This window comes from Protopterus annectens, chromosome 10.part0 (assembly GCF_019279795.1).
Source record: "Protopterus annectens isolate FY-2018-M chromosome 10.part0, PAN1.0, whole genome shotgun sequence".
In the NCBI taxonomy this organism is placed as follows: Eukaryota; Metazoa; Chordata; order Ceratodontiformes; family Protopteridae; genus Protopterus; species Protopterus annectens.
Genome location: NC_056744.1, coordinates 920,723,913 through 920,739,174, shown reverse-complemented (window position 1 = coordinate 920,739,174; position 15,262 = coordinate 920,723,913). Strand labels below are relative to the sequence as shown.

The 15,262-nt window shown below is 43.4% G+C and overlaps 1 protein-coding gene across 4 annotated transcripts in view; it reads right to left on the bottom strand.

Moving 5' to 3' along the window:
* Positions 1–15,262, bottom strand: part of PTBP2 (polypyrimidine tract binding protein 2) — a 1,270,924-nt gene that overhangs the window by 555,894 nt on the left and 699,768 nt on the right. For 2 of the 4 annotated variants that reach the window (XM_044085703.1, XM_044085704.1), the window contains exon 8: positions 7,182–7,315. In XM_044085703.1, coding sequence (XP_043941638.1) covers positions 7,182–7,315 — 134 coding nt within the window. The remainder of the gene's footprint in view (positions 1–7,181; positions 7,316–15,262) is intronic. The other 2 variants (XM_044085705.1, XM_044085706.1) reach the window with 1 other exon arrangement.

Sequence of the window (15,262 nt, the reverse complement as noted above, 5' to 3'; positions counted from 1 at the left end):
AGACAGGGAATCAGGGGAAGAAAGTCCTGTGTGTGTTGACACCAAAGATTCTTGAGGTACCATTGAAGTTTTCTCATATGCAGCCTTGCATATGGGATCATCAAAACACATGAAGCCATGAACCCCAATGCTTGCAGGAATTGCCTTGCAGAGAGCTGGGTCATGCTTGCCAAGTTCATGAAGTAAGCGGAAAGACAGCACAGTTGTGCACACTTACCATAAATGCAGATGTTGAGTGTATTCACTGTTGCAGTCATTACACATTTGGGTAATCTGCTAGCAGGTTGCCCTCAGTCAGCCTGATTAACAAAGTCTTGGGTCCTGTGTCGGTTGCTGTCCCTTCTTCCATGACGTCAGGTCGTCAAGGGTAAAAAACATGCAGCCGATGCCATTACATCAGTTTTTCTTGCCCCAGATGGCAGCTGCCCCCCAAATGGGGAGCCAAATATTTAAGTAATTAAAAAAACACAAAAATATATATCTCCAAACTAAAGCAAATACACCAAAAAGGCTTTTAAGCATAGTAAAGGAAAGTATAAGTATAGAAAGAGGGGGTTGGAGGGAGGGTAACCAGGACTGCAACAGTGAATACACTCGAACATCTACATTTATGGTAAGTGTACACAACTGTACTATGTTCTTCGTGTTTCACTGTTGCAGTCATTACATTTGGGTAGATTCCCAAAGCTATGGTTGGGAGGATGGAATTATACAGCATTAGGACCAGCTATAAGGCCCTGCAGGACAGCAGTGGCAAAACCAGCTCTGGATTCAGAGAAGAGAGGTAAATGGTAATGCTTGGTGAACGTATGAACCGAGCTGCAGGTAGCAGCTTCTAGAATGTCTCTGGTAGGAACACCTCTGAGAAAGGCTGTAGAAGTAGATGCAGCCCTGGTGGAATGAAATCTGATCCCCTGGGGGATAGTTTTACCATGGTGCATATAGCAGAAACAAATACAATGGCTTATCCATTTGGAAATAGTCTGCTTTGAAATGGCCTTTCCCTCTGCCCCTGCAGCAAATGCCACCAGTAGTTGATCAGATTTTCTTAGAGATTTTGTCCTGTTTAAGTAAAATCTAAGCTGTCTGTGTACATCCAATGAATGCAGAATCCGCTCCCCCTTGTTCTGTGGATTGGGAAAGAAAGTTGGCAAATGAATGGTTTGATTAAGAGCCACACTGGATGCACCTTAGGCATGAAGGATGGACTGGTCCTGAGAGACACCCTGCCCGCAAGAAAAATAATGAGAGACTCCACAGCCATAAGAGCTTGTAATTCGGAAATCCTTCTAGCTGAAGTAACTGCTAAAAGGAAAGCTGTTTTCCAAGAGAGAAATTTTAAGTCTGCAATAGCAGCTGGCTTGTAAGGAGGAAGAGTAATTTTTCCAAAACAAAGTTGAGGTCCCAGGCGGCAGGGGTTGGAGCTCTCCTGGGTGGTCTTAAGTTTTTGGCCCCTCTGAGATACTGCTTTAGCAGAAGATGAGAGAAGAGGGGAGGCTACGTGTTGTAATGAGCTGAAATGGCTGAGGCATGGATTTTTATGGAAGAAAAGGACAGGCCCTTGTGAAGCATCTCTGTTAAGTATTGTAAAATCTGAGGAATATTGGGCACTGCTGTGCTTATCCCTTGTGATTGATTCCAGGGCACAACAGCTTTTCCATTTGTCAGCATAAGATTTTCTAGTACTAGGCCTTCTTGCCTCCAAAATGACATCCATCACAGGTTTGCTGAGGGATGCTAAGGGTGAATTTAGGTGATTAGCCACACTGCAAGATTCAAAGTTTGGAGCTGAGTATGCAGAATTTGGCTGGTCTGCTGAGACAACAAGTAAAAGTAAGGTGTCTTGAGGCAGGTGCCACGGTGGAAGGTGTGACACATTGCGCAGGAGTGGGTATCAGTGTTGGCGAGGCCAGTCTGGAGCAATCAAAATCATTTTTGGTTTGTCCTATTTGACTTTTAGTAGAACTTTGGAGAGCAGAGGCAAAGGGGGAAGGCATAGACTGACAGTTTTTTCCAGCTGAATGATAGAGCATCTACTTTCCAGGCTTTTTTGTGATGAATTCTTGTGCAGAATTTGTCCAACTGACAGTTCTGGGGTGAGGCAAAAAGATCTATGTCTGGACTCCCCCATTTGTCTGTCAACATGTTGAAAGTCCGTGGTTACAGTTTCCATTCGTGTGGGTCCATGAGATTTCTGCTTAGTTCTTCTGCCAGAGTATTCAACTTTCCTGGCAGGAATTGAGCTTGTAGCTGTATTTGATAGGTCAAGGCCATGTTCCACAGTGCCATGGCTAGTCTGCAAATGGGGTAGGAGTGTGTACCCCTCCTGCTTGTTTATGTACCACATAACTGTGGTGTTGTCTGTCTTTATCATTAATTGTCCTGGATGAAGGTAGTCCTTGAAGGCTGTCAGTGCATTCTGTACAGCTAGCATCTCTTTTTGATTGATGTGCAGGTGCATTTGATTCGGGCTCCATTTGCCCTGAATGCACTTCCCTGCCAGATGAGCCCCCCAAGCATAGTCTGATGCGTCTGTAGTTAAGAGTTTGGGCGGCAGGGGGTGGAGTGAATAGCAGTCCCTTGTTATGGTGGCAAGCCTCTGCCCACCATAGGAACTCTAGTTGCAGGCAAGGTATGGTAGAAATCATTGTTTCCAGGCTGTGACTGTGCTGACTCCATAAACTTTTTAAGTACCACTAAAGTTTCCTCGTATGCAGTCCTGCATATAGAATCAGAAGAATGCAGGAGGCCATGAACCCCAAGGCTTGTAGAATTTGTCTTGCAGATAGCAGGTTTTTTGTGGCCACCTGTTTGAAGTAAGTTACCAAATGAAGTTGCTTTTCTGGCGTAAGGTAAGCCATCTGGGCAGTTGTATTCAAGCTTGCACCCAGGAATGTAATTTTTTGAGAGGGTACCAGTTGCGATTTCTTTTTGTTTACAGTGTACCCTAGACAAGTTTGAACCCTTTTTACAAACGCCAGATGTTTTAGAAGAATGTCCCTTGTCTCTGCTTGAATGAGGCAGTCGTCCAGGTATGGATATATTTGAATTCCTTTTTGTCTGCAAAATGCAATTACTGGTGCCAGGCACTTTGTGAAGACCCTGGGCGCAGTAGATAAGCCAAAGGGCAGTGCAGAGAATTGGTAGTGCATTGTACCAGTTTTGAATCTGAGGTATCTTCTGCAATTTTGTCTGATAGGGACAAGCAGGTATGCCTCTTTGAGGTCTAGATTAACCAGCCAAGCCTTCTTGCCCAGCATGGGAAGAAGCTGCTGTAGTGTCAACATTTTGAATTTTGGAATATCCAGGTAAGTATTTAGAGTTGAAAAGTCTAGTATGGGTCTCCAGGCCCTGTCCTTTCTGGGGACCAGGAAGAGTCTTGAGTAAAATCCTTGTCCTTGTTCCTGTTGTGGTACTTTTTGAATAGCTCTCACGTCCATGAGGGCTGAAATTTGTTTTTGTGCCACTGCCCATTGATTTTGTGGCAGGTCTGGCATTCCTTTTAGCCTTGGTAAAGTGTGAAAGTGGAACCTGTAACATTGAGACACAATATTCAGAACCCATTTGTCTTGGGTGATTGTTTGCCAGTTTTGAGAAAAAGTGCTAGCTTTCCCCCTAAGGGGGCTGCCAAAAGGGAAGTGCTTGGCGTGCGAAGGGGGAAGTCATTGGGACTGTTTCCTGTAATGTTGAGACTTGTCCTCACCTCCTTTTGGGGTTAAGGTGCCCCACTGTCGTTGTCTGTTAGAGCCTTGGGGTTGAGATCTGCCTCTTGGGCGTCTATCTGCCTCTCTGTGGCCTGTCTGACACTGGAAAGGACCAATTCTTTGTTGGCCAATTTCTTCCAAATCGAGGTGGCTGTACCTGTAAGAAATCTTTGACTGTTTGCATAGATTTAGCTTTATCCTCCATTTTCTTTAACACCTCTTCTGCCTTAACACCAAACAAGGTATCATGCTGTAAAGGAGCATCCAACAATTTTGCCTTAACATGATCAGGTAAACTCTGTTCTTTTAACCAAGCATGTCTTCGAATCACAAAACCTGTAACTGCGGCTCTACAAGAGGCCTCTAAAGAATCAAAACCACATTTGCAGGGTATGTTTTCCCACCTGTTCAACTGCATGCAATAAATCCTGCATTTCTTTACAATCACGAGCTTCTGAGCTTGCAAGCATTTTCTGTTTTAACTGAGCCATTAAATATTGTTGGTACTTAAACATGTGAAACTGGCAATTTAAAGCTCTTACTGCTAAAGTTGCAGAAGTGTAAACTTTCTTCCCCATCTATCCAATGCTCTAGAATCTCTGTCCGAAGGTACCGGATTTTTTGCAATGGAAGCCTTAACCCCTTTTGGACCCTGGGAAATAGTTTCTGGATCAGCAGAAGGGTTTTTATAAAGAAACTTGTGAGAGTCAGGGACTCTATAATACCTATCTGGCTTGGCTGGTGCAGGGGGGGCAAAGAATCAGGAGATAAGCTGGATTCAGAGAACACATCATCCACAATATCTAGCACAGGCGGAATAGCCAGGGGCCTGTGCTGAGGCAATAATAGGAAATCCCCGAGCCTTTTCTTGGATTCTGAATAATCCTGACTTCCCCAAATGGAAATGCTCCCTCATGGTATGTAAAATTTCCCCAAAAGAATAATCCTCAGGTGGAGAGGCTGAAGGGATAGATTCTTCAGCATCGGAGTCCTCACAGGGGGGTACACAGTATTCCTGGTCTGAAGAGGAATCAGAGGAAATGGAAACCTGATCAGAGAAATCATAGTCTGTATCCTGTCTAGGCCTTTTCTCAGGAGGGGGATGGGAACCCCTGATTAGAGTAATGAGGTCTTCGGCCATTTTAAGCATCTGTTTCTTAGGCATGGAGGACTGTACAGGAGAATGCTGTACTTGCGTCTTTGTCTTTAATGGTGTTTTTGTCTTGGCTGTTGCTTTAATGGTAAGTTGTAAATGTCTGAAAACACCCTCAGAAGCCAATGCCTACTCAGCGGCTCTGGACCCATCTGAGGGATTAGTATCCGTAGGCCCAATACCTTGAGTTTCCAGAGGCCTAGTTGTCTCCACGTGGGAGTCGGAGGCGGCCTGTGGCTCTGAGGTAGCGGGTGTCAGGGGCTGCGAAAGCACCTCACTGAGAACCAGGGATTGGCCTAGAAGAGGTTTCGTCATCTGTTTTGGACCTCGGATGCCTGTCTTTATCCTTGTCTTTGCGTTTTTTCAGAATTGCGGTTGTCGGTTGATCCGACAGCATAGTATAATTGAACCTTCGGCCAAAGTAGTGCAAAGCAAAATCAAAACGTCATTTTATAGTGCGTTTGTTAAATCTAGCACAAAACCAGCAACTAGCGACGTCATTATCAGGGCCTAGGCATGGAATACAATAAGAGTGGAAGTCCTTATGAGGTATTTGCTTCCCACAAGAAATACAATTAACTTTTTCTGACATCGGTCTGAGGCAAGAAAAAGTTTCAACGGGTACTTAGCTTTATTGAAGACTTCGGATCTGAAATTCGACTTCGAAAATCTCAGGAGTCGGACGACCGGCACTTGCGAACTGCTTCTGCTTCGGGCACCGCGCGGCAAGAAAGACTGAAGAAAATGGTGTCGGATGCATCTTATATACCCCTGGTGCACGGACGTCAGGGAAGAAGCGACAGCAACCGATGCTGGACCAAGACTTTGGAACTCTGGCCGACTGCGGGACCGCCTGACGGCAGGATAACCAAAGTGTAATGACTGCAGCAGTGTAACACGATGAACATCTATAGATTCTATTATCTAATTATCAAACACTAACACACAACTATCTTACAACGTACAAAAAGAATTTTTTTTAATATAAAACTTGCTGATTTTTTTCACAAATGGTCCGAGCTAGCTGGATCACAGAGATCTCTCTTGCCGCAGCAAACTAGATCTGAGGTAATTCCAGCAGTGCATTCTGGGATAAGGGGCTTGGTCTCAAGCTACTGGCAAACCTTGAGCTTTGCTATCGGTTGTGTCGGAGCAGAGGATCGGCTCCGAACCCATCAGTGAGAATAAACGGCGAGATTTAACAACTTCACATCTACGATTACTGTAGCAGTGATCATCACTGCTAAGCTTTAAGCAAACAGAATGAGAAATTAAGGAGCAACGAAAGAAAAAGTATGTTTTACGCCTAACAATCACTATCAACACCTCCCCATCTCAATATATATACTTACCATCACCACAGTCCATCAATCAGCTCATTTCCTCCTTCATTCAAAAGACAGTCTCACTTAACTCCAATGGGAAAATAGGGTCTCTCTCTTCAGAAGTAGCATCTTCAGTGTGCATCTTTCTCAGCTGTCATAAGAGTGAGATCTGGCCGAGGGACACTTAAGTGATGTTTTTACTACCTAATTCCCCCTTCTCCTTGGCAGTCTGATGTACGCACTGCCAAAACAGGACCCAAAATACTGCCCTAGGCAAATTGCATATTTAGGATTACCCACCGTATGACACTGTAGTGCAATTCTCAGTTCATTCACAGCAATCAAGCTTCCACTGCATGTCAGTAACACTGCCCTCTTCTAGGATGAGTGAGGCAGCATCAACTGCTCACTTCTGCCCCTCTCAACCAGACTCTCTGGCACCCAGGTGACAAGTTGATCTGGATCATCCTTCTTGCATTCAGGTCTCCACTTACTAGAAAAGCCAGACAGAACATGTACAGATATGTTAAACCACTTACTGTAATAGATAAAAAGTAAAAATCCAGTCAACTGTGCAATGGTTCAGAGCAGCAGCAGCAAGAACTAAATGCAACTGCTGCCAAGTAATATTTTTACAACCTATAAGAATCAGATGGTGTTGGTGGAAAGGGAATGTTAGTGAGAACATGCGACTAATTTGCAAAGTGACTAAGCGTTGCACATAAATCCCAAAGGTGATCCTTCAAGAACATATGCACTTGGAGAAATTTAGCTGAAAGGAATTTCACCCAGAACTTACCTCCTATCATAGTGACAGAAGAATGCAACAAATGTAACTTAACGATCATCTGTTTCTGGACATACAGTTTAACAAAAATGTTACATGAATAAAGCAACCGTTTATTTAGCTTTTCTACAACACACATACACCATGGAAAACAAATACAGAAATAACTGTTTGAAAATAAAAAGCAAAGTAAATTAAAATTATTCACTAACCTCATCATTTAAGTTGCTAACTAGGAGGACAATACTGCCACCAGAATGGACCCCAGGAATAGCTACCCGACCAGCAGCAGCACTTGACATAGCCAATGGACTGAGAGCTCCTGGAACAGCTGCAACAGGAAGCCCTGATTTTTAAAACAAAGTTTTATATAATTACATAAAAATTCCTAAAATAATTCAGGCAAAAAAGGTACAACTGAGGACCTTTCTGTTCACTATTAATATATTAGAGAGCTATGTACTTACCATATCAATTGACCTGCCAAGCTGTCTAGTGTGGACAAAAGCTCTCTGGATTTTCTCTTCCAATATCCTCCTGCTTGGCTTTATAGCGAAATTTCTCTAGCTCCCACCTACCTACACTTGCCAAAAACATCACACTTTCCCAGTTTGAACCATATTCACTAGGCAGTCAATATGAAAATCATAAAAACAGAACAGACTACTACATGCTTACCAGACATATAGGAAAAGCCATCTAGGGATGTGCAATTAAGAGGCCATCCAAAAACCGACCAGCAGAGAACTTTCACATACACCAGCTGACATGAATGCATAAGTGATATGCTTGGCTTTAAAGGCCCTCTCCAGTGAATAACTGTTAAGAAGAATACCAAGCAAAGAAAATACCTCCCTGTAAGGTTGGAGCAGAGCCAAAATACAAGGGATCTGAAGGCAAGGTCTTAAATAGCAAGTACCTAAAGGACATCAACTCCTGGAATCAAACTCCATGAAACAATGTTTGATGGGGGCTTCCAGTATGACAAGGACTGGGTACAGCATGCCTATAGCAGTCCTTCCCAAGTGGTGTGCGACTGTCCCCTAAAGATTAAACTTTACTTTGTCGATAAAGAGTGGAGAGGAATTAATGACAGGATTAGCAGGAAATGTTCAATATCAAGGAGAAAGTTATGGAAAAAAGGGAAATCGACATCTAGTCTAGTAGAAGTGGCTAACAGCAGCAAGATGGCAGATGACGTGAAAAGAAAATTTTACCTGGAAGAAGATGCAAGGAAAATCATTATTTAAAATGTCTTCCTTGAAATTAAAAAGATGAACAACTGCTTGGACACGTACATTTCTGACAATGACAGCACCATCAACAAGAAGCAGTTAATGAACATTCTGAGGCCATTCAACAAATACTCCAAGAGGAGAATGAAGTGTTAAAGTTAAAGTCACCGCTGCAGATGCTACGACGGTGGTGTGATGACCAACCAGGAGGATAGGGCTTGGCACAAAAAAGTGCACGTGCATGCTATCCCTGAAATGCCAGAGGTGAAACACTAGGAGCTTCATGCAATTATAGATCTCACAGTGGTCTGGGATACCCACAGAGGAGATACTTATCCAGTGAGTGCCCAGGGTTGCATGGGTGCCAAGTGGGAGATCACAACATCCACTTCATCCTGTAGAAGTGCTGTTTAGTTCATATTTTTAAATGAAAGGGTGTTACAGGCTTAGTGGATAGCAAGAAACAATTTACTTTGCAAGTACTTCAAGGTATTCGTTGAGCAGGATTATCCAACTACAACATGCAGGAAGACATTCGCTTTTATTCCAGCCCAGAGACTGTGCAAGATAGAGAATCTGAAATTTAAATTGTTATACCCAGCACTCCTGAAGGTATTTTTCTCAAGTGGCTCTAAGACCTTTGATCTACCAGTAGTGGTCAATGCAATTGAACATTTTGGTTTGGTGGCACCTAGTACGTGTGCGCGTGTGTGTCTGTGTGTGGGTACAACTGTCTCTGGCGAGACGTTCAAGGACACAAGTCCAGTTTTGCAGTTATCATAAAAACAGATGTTAGAGTGTATTCACTGTTGCAGTCATAACTGATGGGATTTCCTGCCATGGAAACCCCTTGGCGGCCCAACTACCAGAGAATTTTCTTCTCCTCCTGAAGCCAGCACATGCCCTGACCAATGTCAATATGGCTGGGTATAAAGAGAGTCAACTGGCACCATAACCTCAGTACTTTCCTGCCCCCAACAGATAGGAGCCCCTCTCACAGGTCGCCAAGGTCAACAGTTTAAGCTCAGAAACTATGTGCAGAGAAGGAGGGAACAACCTGAAGTAGAAAGGAGAATATCCACCCCAATCCCATGGGGAAGGAGGGAGGGAAAGAATACTGCAACAGTGAATACACTCGCACATCTATATTTATGGTAAGTGTACACAACTATAGTACATTCTTTGTATTTCACTGCTGAAGTCTTAACTGATGGGATGATTCCCAAAACTGAAAGGAGGGTGGATGGAAAATTTATGGAAGGGAAAGGATGTCCTGTAAAATGACAGTGGCAAATCCTGCATGGAGTTGGAGAAGGTTGGAAGGTGATAATGTTTGGTGAAGGTATGCAGAGAGGGCAAAGTAGCAGCTTCCAAAATATGCCCTTCGAGGCCATCCCTTTAAGAAAGCCTGTAGATGTAGCAGTAGCCCTAGTGGACTGCGACCTCACAGGGTCTGGAGGTTTCTTTCCATGGTGGCCATTGCCAAACAAGATGCAGTGGGAGATCCATTTGGAGATGGTTTGCTTAGAAACTGGTCAAAGGCCATAAAAAGCTATTAAACAACACAACACAGCAAAAGACCACAGATAACAAAATAACAAAACATTAACTTCGCTGTGATAAGTATCACGGTCCCTAAAATAATACTAAGAACGCAAACTGTAATGGAAAACTTTATTATACAAAAATTAATAAATTAAAAAATCTGTTAAGTGCTTTCATCTACAGTTAGTAGACTTCCTCAAACACCGTTATTTAAAAATAGCTGGCTTAAATACAGAACTGTAACCAATCCTGTTGGTCTATCAATCACATCACATCAATTAAACATTTAAAGTGCACTGTGCATTAGTAAGCATATGCCAAAGTATGTACATCAGAATTAAAAATTTGTTAAAAATTTTGCTAAAACTTGTGTCTAAACTATACATCGATATAATAAAAACTATAGGATAAGCTATGTCCTCTTGTAACACTTTATATCCTAACCTTAAAGCACATTTAAATAATAGGCCTATTAAACTCCATTTAAAATCACATAGTTAAATTTTGGCTTCTAATACTGGCTTGATAGAAATGCTGTTCTGTCGAAGTAGTAGCATACTGCCTACTCATACCCAAGGTACGCAGGATTCTTTCTCCCTTGTTTTGAGGGTTAATAAAAGTGTATGGTCTGGTTTAGAGAGAGATCTTCAACTACTTTAGGCATAAAGGGTTAGTCCTAAGAGAGAGACTGTCACGGTAGAAAGTGATGAAAGGTTCCACACACAAGGGCCTGAAGCATTGAAACCTCTCCAGCTGAAGTAATGGATAGCAGGAAGGATTTCTTCCAGGTCATGAATATGACATCTGCAGAGGCAGCTAGTTTGAAAGACTGGAGTCTGAGCTTCTCCAAAATGACACTGAGGTCCCACAGGGGAACAAAGTTTCCTTGGGGGTCTAATGTGGATAACCCACTTAGGAACTGTTTCAAGAGAGGATGGGAGAAGAGAGGGGTTGAGTAGGCAGATAAGCTGAAATTGCTGAAGCGTGAATTTTAATATAGACATAAGAAAGTCCTTTGTCAAAAAGCTCTGATAAGTATGAAAGGATCAGAAGCATCCAAGTTGGAAGATGGGGCTTTTGTCTACACTATATAGAGAATCTCTTCAAAATTAGTGGAGTAAGATTTTCTTGTGCTAGGTCTCCTGGCTTCTTTTAGAATGTCCAGGAACAGTTTGTCGAGGAGTGGCCCCCTCCGGGGGTCAAGGCATCATCCAAGCTATCAATTTGAGTGTGTTCAGGTTGGGGTGTATTGTGGTGCCCTTGTTTTGTATTAACAGTTCCACTTCTTGAGGCAGGGACCACGGCTCCTTCTTGCTTAGACTAAGCATTAGAGGATACCAGTGCTGCCTTGGCCAGTATGCAGCTACGGAAATGATGCTTGGCCCTTCTTCCCTTATCTTCAGCGGTAGCCATGGGAGCAAAAGTATTGGGGCTCAGGCACAGAGAAATAGGCTTGTCAAAGGGACAGTAGCATCTTTCATCTGGATGTCCTTGTTTGGTTCTTGAGCAAAACATTTTCAAGCAAGTGTTTACTTTGGTGGCAAAAAAGTCCATATCTGGCTATGCCAAGAAACTTACCAGTGCAGTTGCCACTCGTGAGGGTCTGACATATTCCTGTTTAGGTGATCTGCTAGTTGACTGGTTTCGCCTGGTAGGTAATGAGCCATGAAGTCCATACATAGGGAATTTGCAGCTTCACAAAGGTCCACGGCTAGGCAACAAACATGGTAACAGTAAGCCACCCCCTTCCCCTCACTTATTTATGGACCATATGATCATGGTATTGCCTGTCTTCACTAGCAGTACTCAGTTTCTATTGGTCTCTGAAGGCAAACAGACCTTTATGGACTACCTTCAGTTCTTTCAGGTTGATGTGTTCTTGAACTGAGTCTCCCATCTGCACCAAGTATAAGTTGTTGAAGTGGGCCCCCCAGGCTATTTCTGAGGCATTCGTGGTCAGAGTTTGGTCCTGAAAGATGAACCTGAAGGGAAGGCCCAGGATGAGGGAACATGCCCAAACCCACCAGGCATACTCCTTCCTGAGACAAGGGAGAAGCTTTACCCTGAAGTTGAAGAACTGACAATGTTGACACCATACATTTCTGGAAGTACCACTGCAGCTTCCTCATATGTAGTCTGGCCAGGGCGATCATGGAATGCAAGAGACCATGTAACCCAAGACTCTGAGGAATTCTCCGGCTGTAAGATAATTCCTGAGAAGGAGTTTTTTTGGAAGTACAGAGTTAGAACGGTAACCTTGTCTGAAGCAAGGAGTCCACCAAAGCTCCCAGAAACGCAATCCTGTTTGTGAAGATGGTTTGGGACTTTCATGACAGGACCTTTCATGTGTAAAGTAGATTCACCGAGTTTTTTGAGATCTGTTGCCTGAATGAAGTAGTTGTCCAAGTAGGGGTAAATCTGAATGCCCCTTGACCTGCAGAAGGCTATCACTGGGGCTAGCATTTTATGAAAAACCTGGGTGCAGCAGACAAATCAAAGGGCAGAGCACAGAACTGATAGTACTTCACACCTGCTCTAAAGTTCAAGAACTTCCTGTGAGATTGCCCTATAGTGATGTGGAGATAAGTAAACTTTTAGATCTAAAGTTACCAAGCAAGCACTGGGTGAGATTCATGGGCTGCAATTTTTGAATGGTTAGCATTTTGAATTTTAGTACTTGCAAGAAACTGCTGACCCCTGACAGGTCTAGAATCGCCTCCAGGTACCCTCTCTTCTAGGGACCAGGAAAAGCCTTGAGTAAAATCCTTTTCTTCGTAATGTGCTTGGCACTGGTTCCGGAGAACCTTGGGTGCACAGCAGGTGTACTTGATTTAAGACCTCTATTTGTTGGTTTAGTGGAAAATCTGAGAACCCTGATCCAATTACAGGTGGACTGAAATGGATTTGTACCCTCTCTATATGTTTTTTAGTACCCACAGATTCCTGGTAATGACTGTACAATTCTTTTAACAGCAGCTCTCCTAGTCTGAAATAGGGTAAGGGGAAGGGACTGGAGAGGAGGGTAGGGCAAAGTCATGATTGCTCTCTGTCGGTGGGATCACTCAGACCTATTTAAATTAGCTGGTCTCTGTCTGAGGCACAGGCGCTGCCTTTGACTCCTTGATGGTATCTTTTTTGGACATCAGAAATTTGGGAGGTGTCCCACTTCAAGTGTTCTCCCATTTTCAGAAGAGTTTAACCGAAGGATCTTCTCTTCCATAGGGGGAGTCGGCACCAACAGACTCTTCTTCAGGGGAAACATATTCCTGAGTAAAGGAAATTTGTGTTGAATAATCCAAGGACTCCTCTGCATCATAGAAAAATTCAGAGGATTCATTGTCCCTAATCATTTTCTGGGAAGGCTGGGGAGCAGAAATAGGAGTAGGCTGAGAGGAAGGTGGCTTGAGTGCCATGAAGGCCTGAAACAAGCTTTGGGAAAAGGTCTTCCTATCTGTAAGGGCCTCTTTAGCAGGGGACAAATGCTTAGTTTTTCATTTTTTTTCTTTGCAAGAGAAACAATCCTATGCAACTTCGGAGGACTGGATGAAGGCCTGCATTCAAAGGTGTCTGATTCGATTTCTTCTCCACTTAGAGTCTGTGGTATCCCCCTTGGACCCTCCGTAATTGTGAGCCTAGGTTCCCCCACGACATCCTGATCGGACATGTGTTCTACCTCCACAAAGATTACTCACGGCTGAAGTCAAGGCAGCCTCAGAACTGTATTCAGTCTGTGAATCCATGACTGAAGTCAGGATGTGCCTCCGGGTTGACTAATACCTCAGGAGATGTGTCTGATGGTAGAGGTGCAATGGAAGCTACAGGCTGAGATTTCTTGGCCTTGTACTTCACCGGCTCTGTGCTTGACCCGGAGGTGCCCTCCATACGCTTAGCTAACAACTTAAGCCATTGACTCTCTAAACAGAGCACAAGAGAAGACAGCCTGCTTTTATGGGTCTTTGGTATGCAGGAATAGCAAATGCTAGAGGACTTATGGTCGTGGCTAGGCCCTAAACAAGTGATGCACTGTAGATGACTGTCATTATGCGGAATTTGTCTTCCACACTGGCACTTGCGCTTCTTAGATGACATAACCAAAACAGTAGTAAAGAGAAAAGTTTCCTCAATGGGGCATTTATCTAGAAACAGCTGAAGCCGCAATCAGACGGTCAGAATGAAGTTCTGACTGGCAGCAGAAAAGTTCTGAGGATGGTATGTGCATATGTTGCTTTTATTGCCTATGCCAGACTGTAGCCTGTGTGTGACATACCACATACCCTTGAGTAGTTTAAGACTTTTGTATACTGGCCGACGTCGAGTCACCTTCTGGCGGGCGAGCCCTCTAGTTAAAAATACTGCAGCAAGTGAAAAGAAGGACTTCTACTGTTATGTGTCAGTGTAATTTGCACATCAATATTTTCAGCATTCCCATGGCAGTAACGGCCTCCAGGCCATATCTGTTGAAGTCCAGCCAACAAGGGAGTAGAAAGGATATGGATTCATAAACCCTTGGAGAACGGTCTTAGCACAGAATGACACAGATATAGAAAAGGATTCCAGTTGTAATGCAGTGAAAAAGGATGTACAGAGGACCATGTAGCTACCTATAGAAAACTTCGACAGTCCGCCCCCATTTCCAATATGCCATCAAGAAAGACAAGGCCCTAGTAGACTAAGCCTTGAGACTGCCTGGAAGTGAATTACCATGATGGTTATAACAGAAGGCAATAGCCAAAGATAACAATCAAGAAATAGTCTGTCTTGACACAGGCTGTCCTTTTTCCCCCTCGAATAGTTTATAAGCTTTTCTAAAGAACTTGGTTCTCTCAAGATAGTGCCTGAGCTGCCTATGTCCACAGTACGTGGAATACTTTTCCCCTAGTTCTGATGATCTGGATAGAACTCTGGCAGATTGACGTTTTGATTCAAATCAAAATTTGAAACAACTGTTTGCATGAAAGAAAGATTTGTTCCTAAGAAGATCCTATTTCTAAGGAAATCCAGATGGGTTCACCAATCATGGACAGCCTGCCACTCAGATGCTCTTCTTGAAGATGTCAGAGCAATGAACAGTCTTTCACATAATGAACCTGAATTCTGCTTGATACACACGTTCAAATGAAGACACAGTTGTCTAATTCTATAAAGTTAAGATCCAAAGAAGCAGCAGCCTGTTTATGGGAAGTCTCAAGTGCAAAGCTCCTTTCAGAAACTGTTTTATCAAAAACATAATAGAAAGTGGAGGACCCATGGGCAGACAAGCCAAACTGCTACAAGATCTACCTTGAAACAGGAGGATACAGGCCAGAGGCAAGTAGTACCAGTGGTACATAACCCTTGATTGGGCCCTTGTTACTGGCTATGCACCAACCAGAAAATCTTATCCACTTACCAATATAAGATTCCCTGGTAGCAGGTTTTTTTGCTTCCGTAATACTTGTTGCAAGTCCTCTGAAAAGTGCCTAAAAGGAATTAAAACTGAATCAACCAGGCAGTTAGTAAAAGACGTTTGAGTT